Genomic DNA, 15556 nt, shown 5'->3' with positions numbered 1-15556 from the left:
ACTATACTTATTGCTGGTCCCATGTCACTTCCCCCTTTTTAAGCTTCCTTTTGTAGGCTGTCTTCACACCTTGGACAGTTAAGTGTTTTAGTGGATAGAGCATTAGGCATGGAGTCAGGAAGGCCTTAGTTCAAATTCAGCCTCAGATACTTCCAGTAAATGTGAACCTGGACAAGTCACTGAAATATGTTTGCCTTAGTTTCCTCAAATGTAAAATGAGCTAGAAAAGGAAATGGCAAACTACTCCAGTATCTTTGCCAAAAAAAAAAAAAAAAAAAAAAAAAAAAAAAAAAAAAAGGTTTATAAAGAATAGGAATAATTCTTTGAATCATTCTGAATGACAACAATAGCAAATTCTCCCCCTCAACAAATTTCCTCCTTTACACCAAGGACCATTTTTTTTATTTGAAGTCTTAGCACTTAGTAAAGTACCTGGAATATAGGTTAAACTTAATAAACTTAACAAATGTTTATTGAATTGAACTTTTAATGGAGTCTGTTGATTTTATAGGGATAAAAGGTAAAATATTTTTTTATGAAAGGTGAGCCATTGAATGACAAGAAGTTTTTATTGGAGGTACTAAAATGTATGGAAAATTGAGGTTGATACTGAAAAAATTAATCTGGCAAGTTAAAAATAAAATATATAGCTCCTTCCAAGCTTTATGTGAAGAAATGCTAAATGGAGCAGTAAAGTGGAGGGGGAGGGAAGAAGTTTCAGTTAAGTGATTCTTAATTGATTGGAGAGAAGTTCCACCTCATTGGACAACAGTTTTAGTTCCAGATATTAATATTCAGTGAGCTTCAGAAGTGTCTGGTACTCTTTACTGCCTCCTTAGGTTTCAGAGGGGAAAGCAGAAAAGGAGAAAAGGGTTTGTAGTTATTTTGCTTAAAGCTAATATTTAATTAGGTGAAAAAATTTAGATCAGTGAAGCTTTGGTTACCTGGCTTGGTTTATCCAAAAAGCCAACCTTAACTGTTTTTACTCTGAGCTTTGTAAGAATTTTATTAGAAAGATTGCATACAAGTAAATGAATACTTGATCAGATTGCTTTGTCTTAAAGTCAGGCTTATAAGTTTTGCTGTTCACTGGCTTAAAGGAAACTGGTAGCCAGTTCCATTAGAAACACTTCCAATTCTCTTTTCAAGGTGGTTGCAAGTTGAAAAAGCTTATAAATGTTACATTAATTCAGGAATAAAACAAAGCATGTGGATTTGAACAGCAAATAGATGGTTTCAGAATGAACAGGTGAGCAGCTAGTAGAAAAGTGACTGTATGATAAGAGATGGCTCTAAGTGGCTGCACAAAATAGTGATTTACCTCAAGCATACGCTTTCCTACCTCATGTAGATAGCTCTGCTAGCTTCCTATTATGTGCTCTACTTTAAAAACACTGAGTATATTGGTAAGAGAGCATGATTCACTATTATGTGTGGATTGTAATATAATTTATTATCCATGCATTTCCTTTAATGTGAATGTATTTGACTTTTCTGTTGCCTAATTACTAATTAAATTATTATATTTAAGATCTAAATGTGACATCATAGTGAATGATTGGTGTGTATAAATTAAAACTCATAAAGTGATGAGTAGAAGTGTATTTTCCTTTAGCATTGTTACCCGTATGAGCCATAGCATTTGAGTGTAACTATGTAATGGTGCTCCTTTTCTGGGAACCTAGATCTGCCAATGTATTAGAGATAGAGAAGCAACCCATAGACTAAATAGGTTTCTAACTACTCATGTGAAAGGTATGAGATACTAAGATGATGAATTCCCACCAGGTTAACCTATAACAGGGGGATGTAAAAACTTCCTCTACTTATGCATGTTGGCATCTTCTGCTTAATTGATTAATGTTGCAGCATTGCCTGAAGCTCTGAGATATTAAGTGGCTTATGAAGAGTCACTGAGACTGTATTTTAGAAATAGGACCTGAACAGTTCTTCCTGTTAATGAGGCTAACCCTCTTGCCAACTGGCTGCCTTTCTTATGAGATGAACTGTATAGTCCCCAAACATACATGAGAAAGAAATAAGCAATTGTATGTGTAGCACCTATGTAATCTCAGGGACTGAGCTGAGTGTTTCATTTTAATAAATGTGATCTCATTTGATCCTCAAGACTGAGAGATAAGTGCTATTATTCCCATTTTACAGTTGAGGAAACTGAGGCAGAGGCAAAAAAAAAAAAACTTGCCCAAAGTCATACAACTAGTAAGTGTATAAGGTCAGATCTAAACTCAGGTATTTCTGAGTCCCAGCCCATTATTACACCACAACTTTGTTCTAGATCATTTTTGAACTTAGGGAGTCTAACATACTCTCAGTCTATAATTTCAAGATATCTATTTCACTGTGCAATTTTACTTGGACACTTTGCCATGCAACTCCTCTTATCACAGTTTTTCAAAGATTTAAAACAGAAGTGAGGCACACCATGCATATACCCACAGTTAACCTTTTGCTCCTTTTGTTTTCATCAAATCAATCTCTTTGGAACTGAAGCTATTAGTTGAGGTTGATGTGCTTCTACTTTTCTCAAGTTACTTAAATCCCCTCTGCCTCAGTTTCCTTAGCTTGAAAATAGGCTTGTAATACTTTTTTGCCTGTCTCACATTGTTATTATGAGGATTAGATCGTGAATAAAAAGGTCTTTTAAGCAAAAGCTGCATAGTTAGAGGCATATCATAGAGGGGATTCCTGGTCATATACTAATACCAGTCACAATGATAATATAGTGTTTTTGGGAAAACAGGGACACTAATACATTGTTGGTGAAACTGTGACTACATCCAACCATTCTGGAGAGCAATTTGGAACTATGCTCAAAAAGTTATCAAACTGTACATACCCTTTGATCCAGCAGTGTTACTACTGGAATTATATCCCAAAGAGATCATAAAGAAGGGAAAGGGACCTGTATGTGCACGAATGTTTGTGGCAGCTCTCTTTGTAGTGGCCAGAAACTGGAAACTGAGTGGATGCCCATCAGTTGGAGAATTGCTGAATAAATTGTGGTATATGAATATTATGGAATATTATTGTTCTGTAAGAAATGACCAACAGGATGATTTCAGAAAGGCCTGGAGAGACTTACATGAACTGATGCTGAGTGAAATGAGCAGGACCAAGAGATCATTATATACTTCAACAACAATACTATATGATGACCAATTCTGATGGACTTGGCCATCCTCAGCAATGAGATGAACCAAATCAGTTCCAATGGAGCACTAATGCACTGAACCAGCTACACCCAGCGAAAGAATTCTGGGAGATGACTAAAAACCATTATATTGAATTCCCAATCCCTATATTTTTGCCCACCTGCATTTTTGATTTCCTTCACAGGCTAATTGTACAATATTTCAGAGTCTGATTCTTTTTGTACAGCAAAATAACGGTTTGGTCATGTATACTTATTGTGTATCTAATTTATATTTTAATATATTTAACATCTACTGGTCATCCTGCCATCTGGGGGAGGGGGTGGGGGGAAGGAGGGGAAAAATTGGAACAAGAGGTTTGGCAATTGTCAATGCTGTAAAGTTACCCATACATATAACCTGTAAATAAAAGGCTATTAAAAATAAATTTAAAAAAGATAATATAGTGTTTTATTAAATAGTAATAACATAGCTTTAGGGTTTGCAAACAATTTTATATACATGATCTTATTTGAGCCTCACCACAGCCTTATGAAGTGGATAATATGGTCTCTGACAATCCTTTCAACCTGATGAGTCAGTGATTCTGTGAAGTTGTTAAAAATAAAAAGCTATGCAAGGAGAAACTGTTATTGTAATCCAAAACCAATCCTATGAGATTTTATAATTTGCCTGCAGTCATATGTGACTAGCCTAATTACCTGGATACTGGGAGCCAAAAAGTAGACCTTTGCTCTTTCTATCTCATTCTCCCCATCTCAACCCCCAGATAACATTTTCATAAATAGTATAGTGAGTTCAATAGTGTGTTGTGAGAATACTAGAATCACAGAACTTCTGGCACTGACTGAGCTATGTGCAACCTTGAATAAATTCATTCATCTTTCTTGGCCTGTTTCTTTTACTTCATTGATTTAGATTATTATTAATGCCTCCTCCAATTCTTATATTCTGTATTTATTCTCTGATAATATGTTCACTCATTATTCCTTAAATTAGAAATGCTATTCTCTTATACCACTCCTAGAGTATCATTGCTGACAAGAAGATAGTGTGATATAGGAGAAAGAAGTCTGGATTGGAAGTTGGCGTATCATGCCACAAAATAGATGTTTAATAAATGTTTAATTGGCAAAATGATAAATCAGGCCTCAAATCCCAATGTATCTATGTTAGTATTGCTAAATCAATTCTTCAATGCTTCAGTTTATTTATCTTTAAGAGGTAACTATAGTGGCAGGTGGCACAGTAGGCAGTTCTCATCAAGAGCTCAAACAAACAAAATATTTTAATTATTAATAATTGAGAGTATAGCCTCATAATATCTCATATTCCTAAAATGAGCAGGTGGATCCATTTATGGAGAAAGTCTAAAATGATCTACCTATAGCTTGACTATATGATACATGAAACAATAAGTCATTTCTTCAATGTTTGAGTTCAGGCAAATCACTATTGACATCTGTCTACCTCATTTTCCCAAATAATAGCATTTACCTCCCAGGTTCTTTGTAAGGATCAAATGAGAAAATATTTATAAAGCACCTAACACAATGCCTAGCACATAGTAGGAATGTGTTAAATGCTTGTTTCCTATCTTCTTTTCTACCTTTCTAAAATGGGAGTGACAATTTAGCACTTATTTCCTCCTGAAAAGGTTAGTGTGAGTAATTAAGTACTTTTTAAACTATAAGGCACTGTGTAAGCATGAGTTCCAATTGTGAAGGGTGTAATCCAGTGGTCTCTATAAAGCCTGGTACTTGACTCAATTAGGTATGTAACAACCAAGCCATTTTGGTTCTGTAGGACTAAAAAAAGAATGCTACTCTACTGGCTTAATTTTTGAAATTGCTTTAACTCAATGTCTACCTATTGTGGATAACAAACATGTGACCTGACTAGGGATATGGATATATATATGCAATGAGAAGACTAATTGAGACTTCAAGTGATTCAAATGAAATTGAGGGAAGGGATTTGGGATGTAATCTCTTGCTTTTCCCAGCACAACAGGTTATCTATACATCAAGGCATTTCTGCATATGGGCCAGGAAGTATTTTTTTTCCAGATCTGTTGGCATGGGAGCAGGGAAAGGGGAAAGATAGGGAAATCAACCTGGCACAAAAATGAATAGAATTCCCAGGAGTATTCCCTTGGTGAGCAGACACCTTTATTATAATGAATATTTTAGCTTCTCAGAAAAGTCGAAGAAGGCAAATTTGTGCATGCGCAAAAGTATGTCTAAGCTACATTGTGAAACAGTTTAAGTATATGGCTATAGGTAACTCTTTTGCTCAGTCCCATTACTAGACATTCTCTCATTTGCAGATCACCAATAATAAACCCAGAACTGTCCTTCAATCTAGCTCTCCCAATATAGGACTGGTAATGAGGTCTGGGTATGGAATATTTCTATAAAGGCACAGAGGATATGACTCACTGTTTCATGCATCATTTAACCAAGTCATGAGTAAATTCTTTTAAACTTTTCCCATAAATGAATCCCTCCATCACCATCTGCTCATGTTAGGAGTATGAAATATTATAAGGCCATATTCGTCACATCTATTCCCACTTATTTATAATGAAAGGGTTTTTTTTTTCCTTCTGAAATTTGTGAGAACTGGGCCACTAGAAATGGATACAAGAAGTCTTTCAAACCATAAATGGAGTAGGATAAAGGTTTTTTTTTTTTTTCTACTAAAGAGCTCTGCTTAGTAGTTTGTACATCAGAAAGAACATCACAAATTCAAGCCACAATCTTCACAGACTTCTTTTTCAGAGGAAGGGCATTTAAGAGGCTAAGTGATACCTAATTTATTTTAAGTACATCTTATTTTTATATATTGCTTTCATATCTCTGTCTCTTTCTCTCTCAGTCTCTCTCTCTCTCTCTCTCTCTCTCTCCCCTTCTCTTTGTCCCTCTCCTCTCCTTCTAGAAACCATCCCTCGTAAGACACAATTTTAAAATAAAAAAAAAAAATTGGACAAGATAAAGAATATACACAAAATCAGTCAATACATTGAAAAAAATTGTCAACATATGCAAGCTTCCACACTCAGAAATCCCTCAATTAATACCTCAACAAAGTAGTAGGGAGGGATATCTTCTCATGTCTCTTACTGGGGTCCATGTCTATTAGTTTAAATTTTGCTTCATTTCTCACTACTTTTTGTGCTGGTTGTCCTTTCCAGTGACATTATAGTCACAGGTATGTTTTTTTCTTAGTTCTGCTTCACTCTATCAGTTCAGATAATTAGATAATCATATCAGATAATTCCGTGGAATTATCACTTGGGAGTTTAATATATCCAATGTGTTGAAAATCCAAATGCTAGAGAATAAAAGAGTAATGACTAAGTTTATTAAAATGATTAATGTTAGTTCGATTATCTTTTCAACATTTAACTTGTCTTTTCTGATACCACTAGGTACTTTTTTTTAAAACATAGAAACTCTTTTAATAATGGGAATTTTTTTTTCAATACAGTTGCAAAATAATGCAGAAGGATAAAATTTTAGCTTTTCAGGGGAAATGACAAGTGCATGAGTTTCTTCATATCATATCCAAACTTCTATCTGTGATTTAGAGGAAAGAACACATAAATTGCAATCTGAAGGTTTTGGTTTGAATTTTGAAAAAGTCAGTTAAATTCCTAGGACCCTAGTTTCCTCATATGTAATATGAGGGACTAAATGACATTAACATCCCTTCCAACTTTAGCTCTGTGATCCTATTATTTGCAAAATGAAAGACCTGTAATAGATGATCTCTAAATTAATGGCCTTATGAAATACAAATCTTAAATATCTATGCAAGTATTAACTTCACTAAATCATGCAACAAAATAATATGATCAAATAAATACTGATAAACATCAGGTTGAGAAAAGGAAAAGAGGAGAAGGTAGAAGGGAATGAACACTTAGGAAGTTCCAAGCATTTTGGTAAGCATTATTACAGATATTATCCCATTTGATCCTCACAACAATCCTGTGAAGTAGCTGCCATTATAATCATTTTTACAAAAAAGGAAACTGAGGCAAATAGGGTTGTGAGTTACCTAGTCATAGAGCTAGTGAATTTCTGAGGGCAAATTTGAAGGTCGGTCTTCCTGACAAGAACCCAGTGTTGTTTAGTTGCCTAAAATTATAGGGATGTTCTAATCTAGAATCTTGAATTACCTTTATTTTGGAATGGAAGATTTACCCTATGAAACTTTACCCCTCCTCTCAAGCACATTAATGCAAATGGAAATTAACCCATGGGCACAGTCATCAGACTTAAGTCCCTTGTATGTGCCTCAAGATGCAAAGAAAGACAAAAAGACAGCCCCTACTATCAAAAAGTTCATATTTTAATGTCAAGTCCAAAAAATACTATTATAAAATTTGCTGGAAAAGTCATTCTGGTATAGATTATTTGATATATAGGTTACTCTCTGCCTTTTTATTTCTAAATAATCCCCATTTGTTTTGTCAGTCTACACTGTTTATCCAGATGTTAACTCTGTTTTATCTGAGTTCTAATTGATATGGAGACATTTTAATTGTTGCTGAGCTGATTAAAGAGACTTGCTACCTCGAATAGACAAGCAGACTTCATTCTAACCTCTCTCCAAAAAGATAAAAAATACTAAAAAATCCACCTGCTCAAAACCATCTCCACTATGTCCCCACTTATCCTTATATCATCTGTACCACTACCACCACCTCCTCCAATTAGAAATTCACTTGGAGTAAATAGATCCTCCTTTTAAAAATGTGAAAATACTCTGGAACCTGAACTAGTGTAATAATAAATAAGTCTGATGAAAAATAAACCATGTATAGATACCTGACATCAGCAATGGTTTAGGAATTGGTTAATGTATGGGATAACAATGACAATAATTTTGGAACATAGAGCATTTTGAAAATAATCTAGAGGCATCAGGATAGAAAGACAGAGACGTACAAAGAGACAAAGACAAAGACAGGGATAGACAGAGGGAGAGACAAAGAAAATATGCTTGACATGTAAGAGATAGAAACAAACATATACATGAGATAAACAAATATCTTTGATCTCAGAGTAAAAGATTCCTGTTGAATGAATTAATTCAGTATTGATGAATTAAGCTCCTTACCACCTTTGTGACCTTGGCTTTGCTAGGCCTGTTTCCTTAGATGAAATGAAATGTTATAATAGAGAGATTATTATTTTCAAACATAAATCCTATGAAGGGAAACAGACTATGGAAAAAGCAGGGTATCACAAAAGGATATTGTGACCCAGGACCACAAAAGAGAAGGCAGAATGAGGAAAAGAGGGACACAAAAAGGGTTTTGTGAGAATACAAAACAAACAAAAAACTTACCTAGTTTAAAATTTGCCTTAAGTCTTAGGTGGTGGGTGGTATTTTATTGAACATGATGCTCAACATGCCTTTTACTCATCAAGGCAAAGATATTATGACTAATTTAGAAGGTATATCAGCATACCCAGTTTAAGCCAGTTTTTTCCTTCCCATCTTATCCAGCCTCTAGTTTCACTCTCAAATTCAATGGATCTATGACCAATTCCCTCTGCTTTTTTAGAACTAAGACATAAAAGGGTGAAAGTCTATTACAGAAGTAATAGACATAAATGTCCATTCTAAAGTAGCTCAGACTACTTGAGACCTTTCTCCTGTTTGACTCTTCCCACATCTTCACTTTCATCTTCTTTATTTAAAGACATTATCCTTGTGAATTTTCCTTTCCATCCTAAAGACTCCTGCCTTTAACTCTGAAGAAGGTTATATTAGACAAGCCTTCAGATAATAGCCTCATCTTATTTTAATTGGTGTTTACTCACAGTAGCTGGTTATAGACATAGTAGATTTTTAAAGTTAATAAAATCCCCAAAATTTTATCAGTGGGATTAATTATATTGTCCAAATTATATTGTCCCTGTGTTTATTCTTACCATAGTGATATCAGTACCACATACTATTCCTCTGATCTTATTAAATGAAATTACATGAACAGATTTATTAAATAGATATGAACATGGTTTTGCAACCATAGTATATTCTTTTTTCAAGAATCCACTGTATAATTTAACTGGATTAACTAAATTTACCAAGAAAATATTCATAAAAATGCTTAAGAATATCAGAAGAAAGAAGATTGAATGTTTATGTTAAATTCCTTCCTGATGAGTGTGGCTTAAAATAATTATTTTTATATCTTTTTCTGGTGTCTCAATAAACTCCAGAGTACAATACTGAAAAAGTCTTGCAGTTAATAATACAGTCATTAGCAAATATTTTCTTAGAACACAGTAAATTTTTATTTCATTTTTCTAAATTCCATTTCCAATTACAATTGAAAGGAGGGATGCCAAATGTAATGCAATTACAGCAACTCCATCAAATGCAATGTCCTGGGTTGCTACTATTCAGTTAGAGATCTCTTAACTGTCTTTTGTTTAAAGACAACAGAGAAGAAATACAAAAAAGTTAGAGATTTTTATTTCATTTTAAAGTCTATCCAATTCAACAGCCATTTTTTGGGTTCATTTTGGCTATTCTGGGGAGAAACAGCAAATTTTTAAATATCTGAAAACACAAGACAGTATAAGAATCTTGGATACTTACATATTAATATAGTCATGTAGATAAGTATACAATTCAATACCAATGTGGACAAAGTTTCTTACAACATCCAACAAATATGTTCATTATAATTTGGCTAATGAGCCATGATGTTGTCATATTTTTCTTCTCTTTTTCATTTTTTAAATGTGACTATTATGGACTGAACTATTATACAAGCACATGGCTGACCTACAGGAAGTAGTAAATGAAAGGGGTTTAAAAGTCTTAATTATAGACCCCACTGATTACACGACAATACATTTTGCATAATCAAGTGCAATATAGACTGATGAGGTGAGAATTATTATTACTACAATTTTGGTATACACTCACTTATCCCACAATACTTAAATGTCCAGTCAATTCAGTCAAATAATCAGTTCTTTAGTTGTCCTTTCTACATGATGGCAATCAACCAGCTCTGACTAAACTGACCATATGTTCTGACAGTATTTAGATACAGCCATGATCATTCCCTGTGTGGGAGTCACCAACACATGTGTGAATGTACAGTTTTTCTCTGGCTGCTACAATTTGGCTTTAACTGTCCAACAGAAGCACAATTGCATTTACAATGGCATATACAAATACAAATAGATTAATAACATCAACACAAATGATTAAGCCCTATGAACAACCCAAATTTGATTTCTCCATGGGAGAAACCCTAAAGTAAATGTACTTGAGAAGCCTGATAAGACTTATTTTTTTTAATGCCTTGAAGATTATAATACAGCTTCAGTGACAAAATGTCAACACTAGTTACTTTTCCTTTGTATGTGTTCTGAGAATACATAACAATCTTAATATTGTAATGATAAGAGTTATTACTTCAGTGAAAGATAGTGAAGTAGAAAGGTAGGGAGTGTGTTTTGATAATTTAGTTCAAATATATCCTTTGCCTGAGTTTCAAGCAGTAAGGAAGCCCTTTTTAAAAACTTGCAGAAAATATAGATATTACCTAACAGCAACTGATGGGCTCAGTAGGGTTTTTGTTTCTACATAGATGGATTCTCTTATAAGTCTTTTATTTTCTGAGAGTATGGATTTTCCCTTCTTCAATTTGAGGCCATATCTAGGGGGAAAAAATGGATTTTTCACAGCTAAACTGAGACCACAATCAAACTACTAAAACAGAGTTTGTAAAGATTTTTAACTTTAGAATATCCCAATTGTTATGGCTGAGGTATCATAGCCAGAATCAGATTTTTCAGAGTACTGCTTTAAAATTCTTATAAATATAATTTACTCTACCCAATAATGTCTTTGCAGAGTAACATTTTTCACCCTCCAAAAATTACATGAAGGGCTTTGTCTTGAATGGTCCTAAATAAAAACAAAGTATTTCTATCTTTGCTTTCATTTTTTCCTCCACTTATCTCAGGTGTCCTTTTCTAACAATCTTAGTTTTTGCTAATTCAAAATATAAAAGAGGAAGTAAATATTCAATAGTAACATTGATGTTAGGGCTCCTACTCCATATCAAGTATTTCTGTACCTGGGGGACTAGTCCCCTTGGTGACTTGATAGGCTTGTTCACAAGGGAACCTCAGATGAAAAAAATGTTTGTGCAAATAACTATTTCATGCATTTAAAGAATTTTGTACAAGTCAAGGTTATATATTTCCCCTCCCTTTATCCCTCCCCCCACTCCTTAACCAATAGGAGTTGTTGCTATTTGATCTCTCTTCCGCCAAGTCGGTTTCACAGAATTGGGCGAGAGAGTAAAGACAAAGACAGCTGTCTAGTTTAACAGGTGAAGGAAGGATTTATCTAACACTAAACAATTGCATTCATTAGTAATATAGCAGCAATTTGGGCTGAGTCACCCATTATACTCTCCATTTACCCGGAATTTAAATATGTAAAGTGACAGGTACATGAATTAGGAATAAAACTAAAGCAGTTTGCAGACTTTGGCACGAGCACACATAATACTTAGTTTGCTTTGTTACATGTGGCTGGACAATCACTAAACAGGTATAGACAATTACAATTTGCAAAAAAAACAAACACTCAAGGAGGTCAATCCTCCGGTCAAGTCTGCCCATCCCCCAGCTAGTTTCAAGTATAAGGAAAACAATAGGGATTGTTCACAGCAGAATTCCGCAGCGCAGTTTAACTCTTCAAGCTTTCTTCTCCATCAGAGACAAAATTAAGGTCCAGGAAACTAAATCCATACGCAGCACTCACTGTGTTTAAATACTTAAAAGAGAGAGTTGAAGAAGTAAACACTGGCCAGTTTCATCGGACTGGAGTAATAAAGAGGAGTGCTTTCAAGCTTTCCTCCCCTTACTAGTACAGGAGGATAAACTATTATAAGCACTGCCTGCAGGTAGGAGATAGGAGTTCGGCAGGTTTCCAAGTACCGGAGACTATAGACAGACATACTCCATACAAAGGTCTTAAATGGGTATCTCCCATTTAAAAAAAAAAAAAATATATATATATATATAGCCTCAAGGGCGCAGGAAAGTAGCAGTGTCGATAGCAAGGCAGGAAGTTTGGGGAGCTGGGAGTGGGGGAGCAGATACGATTCTTCTTGCTCTACACTTTCTATGCACGGTTCTCTCCTTCCAGAGCCCCCTCTGGACTCTACTGGTTTCTCAGCACTGCTTTCTCTGTCCCAGGAGAGCCTCTCTCTGAGACAACACCAGCATAAGAAGAGTCCACCTTACCTGTGGAATCAGACACTAGACAAGCACGTTCCCCAGAGGTGCCTTGGTGAACGCTCTACCACCTCAAGATTCAGCTAGTGCGCCTGAACCGTAACAGTTTATGAAAAGCTTGTTTGAAGTCCTCATTGGACATGGTATAGATGATGGGGTTAATTAGGGAGTTGAGATAGCCTAGCCAAGTAAAGAAGTCAAAGATGGCCAGGTGGAACCAGCAGGCGTCATCGCAGATAGGCAATGCCAGGGAGATGATAAAGAAAGGCAGCCAACAGACTATGAAGGCTCCTAAAATAATCCCAAGCGTTTTGGTGGCTTTTCGCTCCCTAGCGGCCATGAGCTTCTTCTTTTCCAGGAGGGCATCAGAGACCTTTACCTTGACTTGGTTCACGTACACTGGGGACCCCGATTCACTGGATCCTTCGGGGACTCGAGAATTAATGGAGGTGGCAGAGGAAGAGGACCCCGGGGAATCGGTGATCAATTGGGCACGAGTCAGACGTTTGCCAGTTCTGCTGGGTGTCTGTTTCAAAATCCGAGAACGAGCTTCCACGTAGATGCGGCCATAGAGGGCAATTAGTAGCAGAGTGGGAAAGTAGAAGGCGCCTACAGTAGAGTAGACAGTGTAGAGGATATGGTCTGTGTTCACTGAGCAATCCGCCACCTCCTCAGCCTTGGCCTGGCGCCAGAAGAGCGGAGGCAAGGATATGGACACGGAGAAGACCCATACCATGACAATCATGCTCGCTGCTCGCTTGGGAGTTCTTTTAGCCGAATACTCCACGGCGTCTGTAATGGCCCAGTAGCGGTCCAGAGCAATGACACAGAGATGCAGGATAGAAGCTGTGCAACAGGTAATGTCCGAGGACAGCCAGAAATCGCAGACAACCTGGCCCAGCGTCCACCTACCGGTGACCGTGTACATAGTGCTGATGGGCATCACCAGGATAGATACAAGCAAGTCAGTCACTGCCAGGGAAGCGATCAGGTAGTTGGCAGGAGTGTGCAGCTTCCGAGTCCGGGAGACGGTGATGATCACAAAAGCATTGGAGAGGGTGGTGGCCAAGGTGATGAGTGCAAGTAACGTGGCCAGGAGCACCTTCCAAGGGAGTGCAATCGAGTCCTGATATGGCTCCAGATCTGGAGAACTGCAGTTAGGATTCGGGAAGGTAGATTGATTATCAATAGGTGGGGAGGTCAGGGAGCCGGAGGCCGGCGGGGAGCACTGATGGCTAGGCTGTTCCATTGCGCCCCTCACCCTTTCTCCAGAGCAGGTGGCGCGCAGGTCCAAATCACAGACTGACTAAACAGCACGCTAGCCCAGAGGGTGGAGACTTAAGTAGGGAGGTTGGGTCCGCGAGGTATTTTGTTGAGGGGAGGAATAAATGAGCTCTCCCCGACAGCCAATCGTGTCCAGGAGTTCCTGTGCTCTGGGACAGCCCTGATACCCGCAGCTGCGGGAGCCCGAAAGAGGTCACGGGTGCGGCAGGCAGCCCAGCCAAGTAGAGCGCGTCCCCATACCTCGGATCACCAACCTTTGGATAAGGTTGAGTCTGGTGCTCAATCACAGAGACACAGGCAATAAGCCTCCAGCCCTTGGCATTTCTAGCAGGCAGCCTTGGAGTCTCCAATCTTATTAGAGAAGGCGTACTTATACTTCGCTCCCAAATCCTCTGAGCGTGCGCTTCGGGCGCGGTTTGTGTTTGGTCTGCTTGTTTTCTGTTCCTTTTCCCTCCTTCTTTTTCCCCTCAAGAAGTGTTTCTTAATCCAAACGCCCCAAGGCACTCCTCACTCCAGTCACTAGAGTTTCAACTCACAGAGACTGAGAAAGAAGGTGAAGACGGCATCCGCCCGTCGGTCCCGTCTGGCTTTTTCGGTCTTGAACGTTAGATCCAGAAATCCTAGAGGAGGTGTCCCGAGACTAGGGCACAGCTGTCTTTGGAGGTGGGTGGGGTATGCCCTAGAGGGTGGTTGCCCGAGTTGGTTCTCCCATCCTTGCCCCAGTACCTCTACACTTCCTTCTAGATTTCTCTTCTTGTGCCCGCGACTGGAACCACTTGCCCCGCAGAGAAACTGCAGTTGGTAGAAGGTAAAGGGGGCCGGGGCCGGGGCCCGGGATCCTGCTTTGGGGTGGACTCCGCCCTGCGGGCACTACTCCGTGCCATCCCACCAGTCCTCTCGCCGGGTCAGGGCGATCTGGGGTGGCGGTGTTGGTGCTTGTGCTGATGCAGGTGCCTGCAGGAGCAAGTGAAGAGAGAATAGTGTGTGAACAACAGCGTTGTCCGCCCTCTTTATATAGAGTCCTGCGCTAGCCAGCCCAAGCCCTAGCCTGGCAACTCCTGCTGCCGCCGCCCGCCAGAGTGCGGACTCAGGGTCCCCGCCTCCAGCTCCCTCCCTTTTTTCTGCTCTTCCTCCCTCTCTAGTCTCCCCAGGAGGCTTCCGCAAGGTCCTAAAGCCGATCAAAATTCATTCCCCACCCACTTCCACCTAGAGCCTTATATCCTAACCCGGGATGTAACTGCAGCATTCCTGGTTTTAATGCAGGCACCCCTCCCCACCCCTTAATATTTTCTGGCCTCTTTTAGACTTAATGCCCTTCACAACGCTAACTATACAAGTCGAGAAAGGCGCTCCCTCTTTACTCCTTTCCCCTTCTCCCACCCAAGCCCCGATTTTCTCTGAACACTTTGCCTAGGTATTCCTAAATCCTTTTAGGAGCAAATGCGTAGCCCACCCCAAGCTGCGGTGTACCTCCCAACCCTGCAGCCCCACCCTAGATGGGAGACAAACGGTGGGAACAGGGATGGCAAAGAGGCAAGTAGAGAGAGAGTGGAGGGATGACCGGAGAATTAAATTAAATATATCAAATTTCCTAATTAAGTCAACACATTTAATTGGATGTATAGATACGATTAAGTCATGCACAACTGTTTGTTCAATAAAGATTCTTTCTCCCCAATTGGATCTTACATAATAATAATGTGCGCCCTTCATTCATACACAAAGCCTCATTTAACAATAAAACAAAATTAGTATTTATTAAACAAGGTCAACCATTCCTGTAATTAAATGAACGTTTCTTTCTAT

At 38.2% G+C, this 15556-nt stretch overlaps 1 protein-coding gene across 1 annotated transcript; it reads right to left on the bottom strand.

Moving 5' to 3' along the window:
* Positions 1–9466: 9466 nt before the first annotated feature.
* Positions 9467–14861, bottom strand: HTR1B (5-hydroxytryptamine receptor 1B). The gene has a single exon (XM_012549171.2). The coding sequence runs from the start codon at positions 13713–13715 to the stop codon at positions 12546–12548; it is 1170 nt and encodes a 389-aa protein (XP_012404625.1). The 5' UTR covers positions 13716–14861; the 3' UTR covers positions 9467–12545.
* Positions 14862–15556: the final 695 nt, after the last annotated feature.

Source organism: Sarcophilus harrisii, chromosome 4, assembly GCF_902635505.1.
Source record: "Sarcophilus harrisii chromosome 4, mSarHar1.11, whole genome shotgun sequence".
In the NCBI taxonomy this organism is placed as follows: Eukaryota; Metazoa; Chordata; class Mammalia; order Dasyuromorphia; family Dasyuridae; genus Sarcophilus; species Sarcophilus harrisii.
The sequence above is the reverse complement of the archived record's forward strand: the minus strand, read 5'-3'. Positions and strand labels throughout refer to the sequence as shown.

What these genes read in the sequence shown, in the direction of transcription:
- HTR1B (XM_012549171.2), bottom strand. Translation starts at nt 13,715, where the DNA reads ATGGAACAGCCTAGCCATCAGTGCTCCCCGCCGGCCTCCGGCTCCCTG.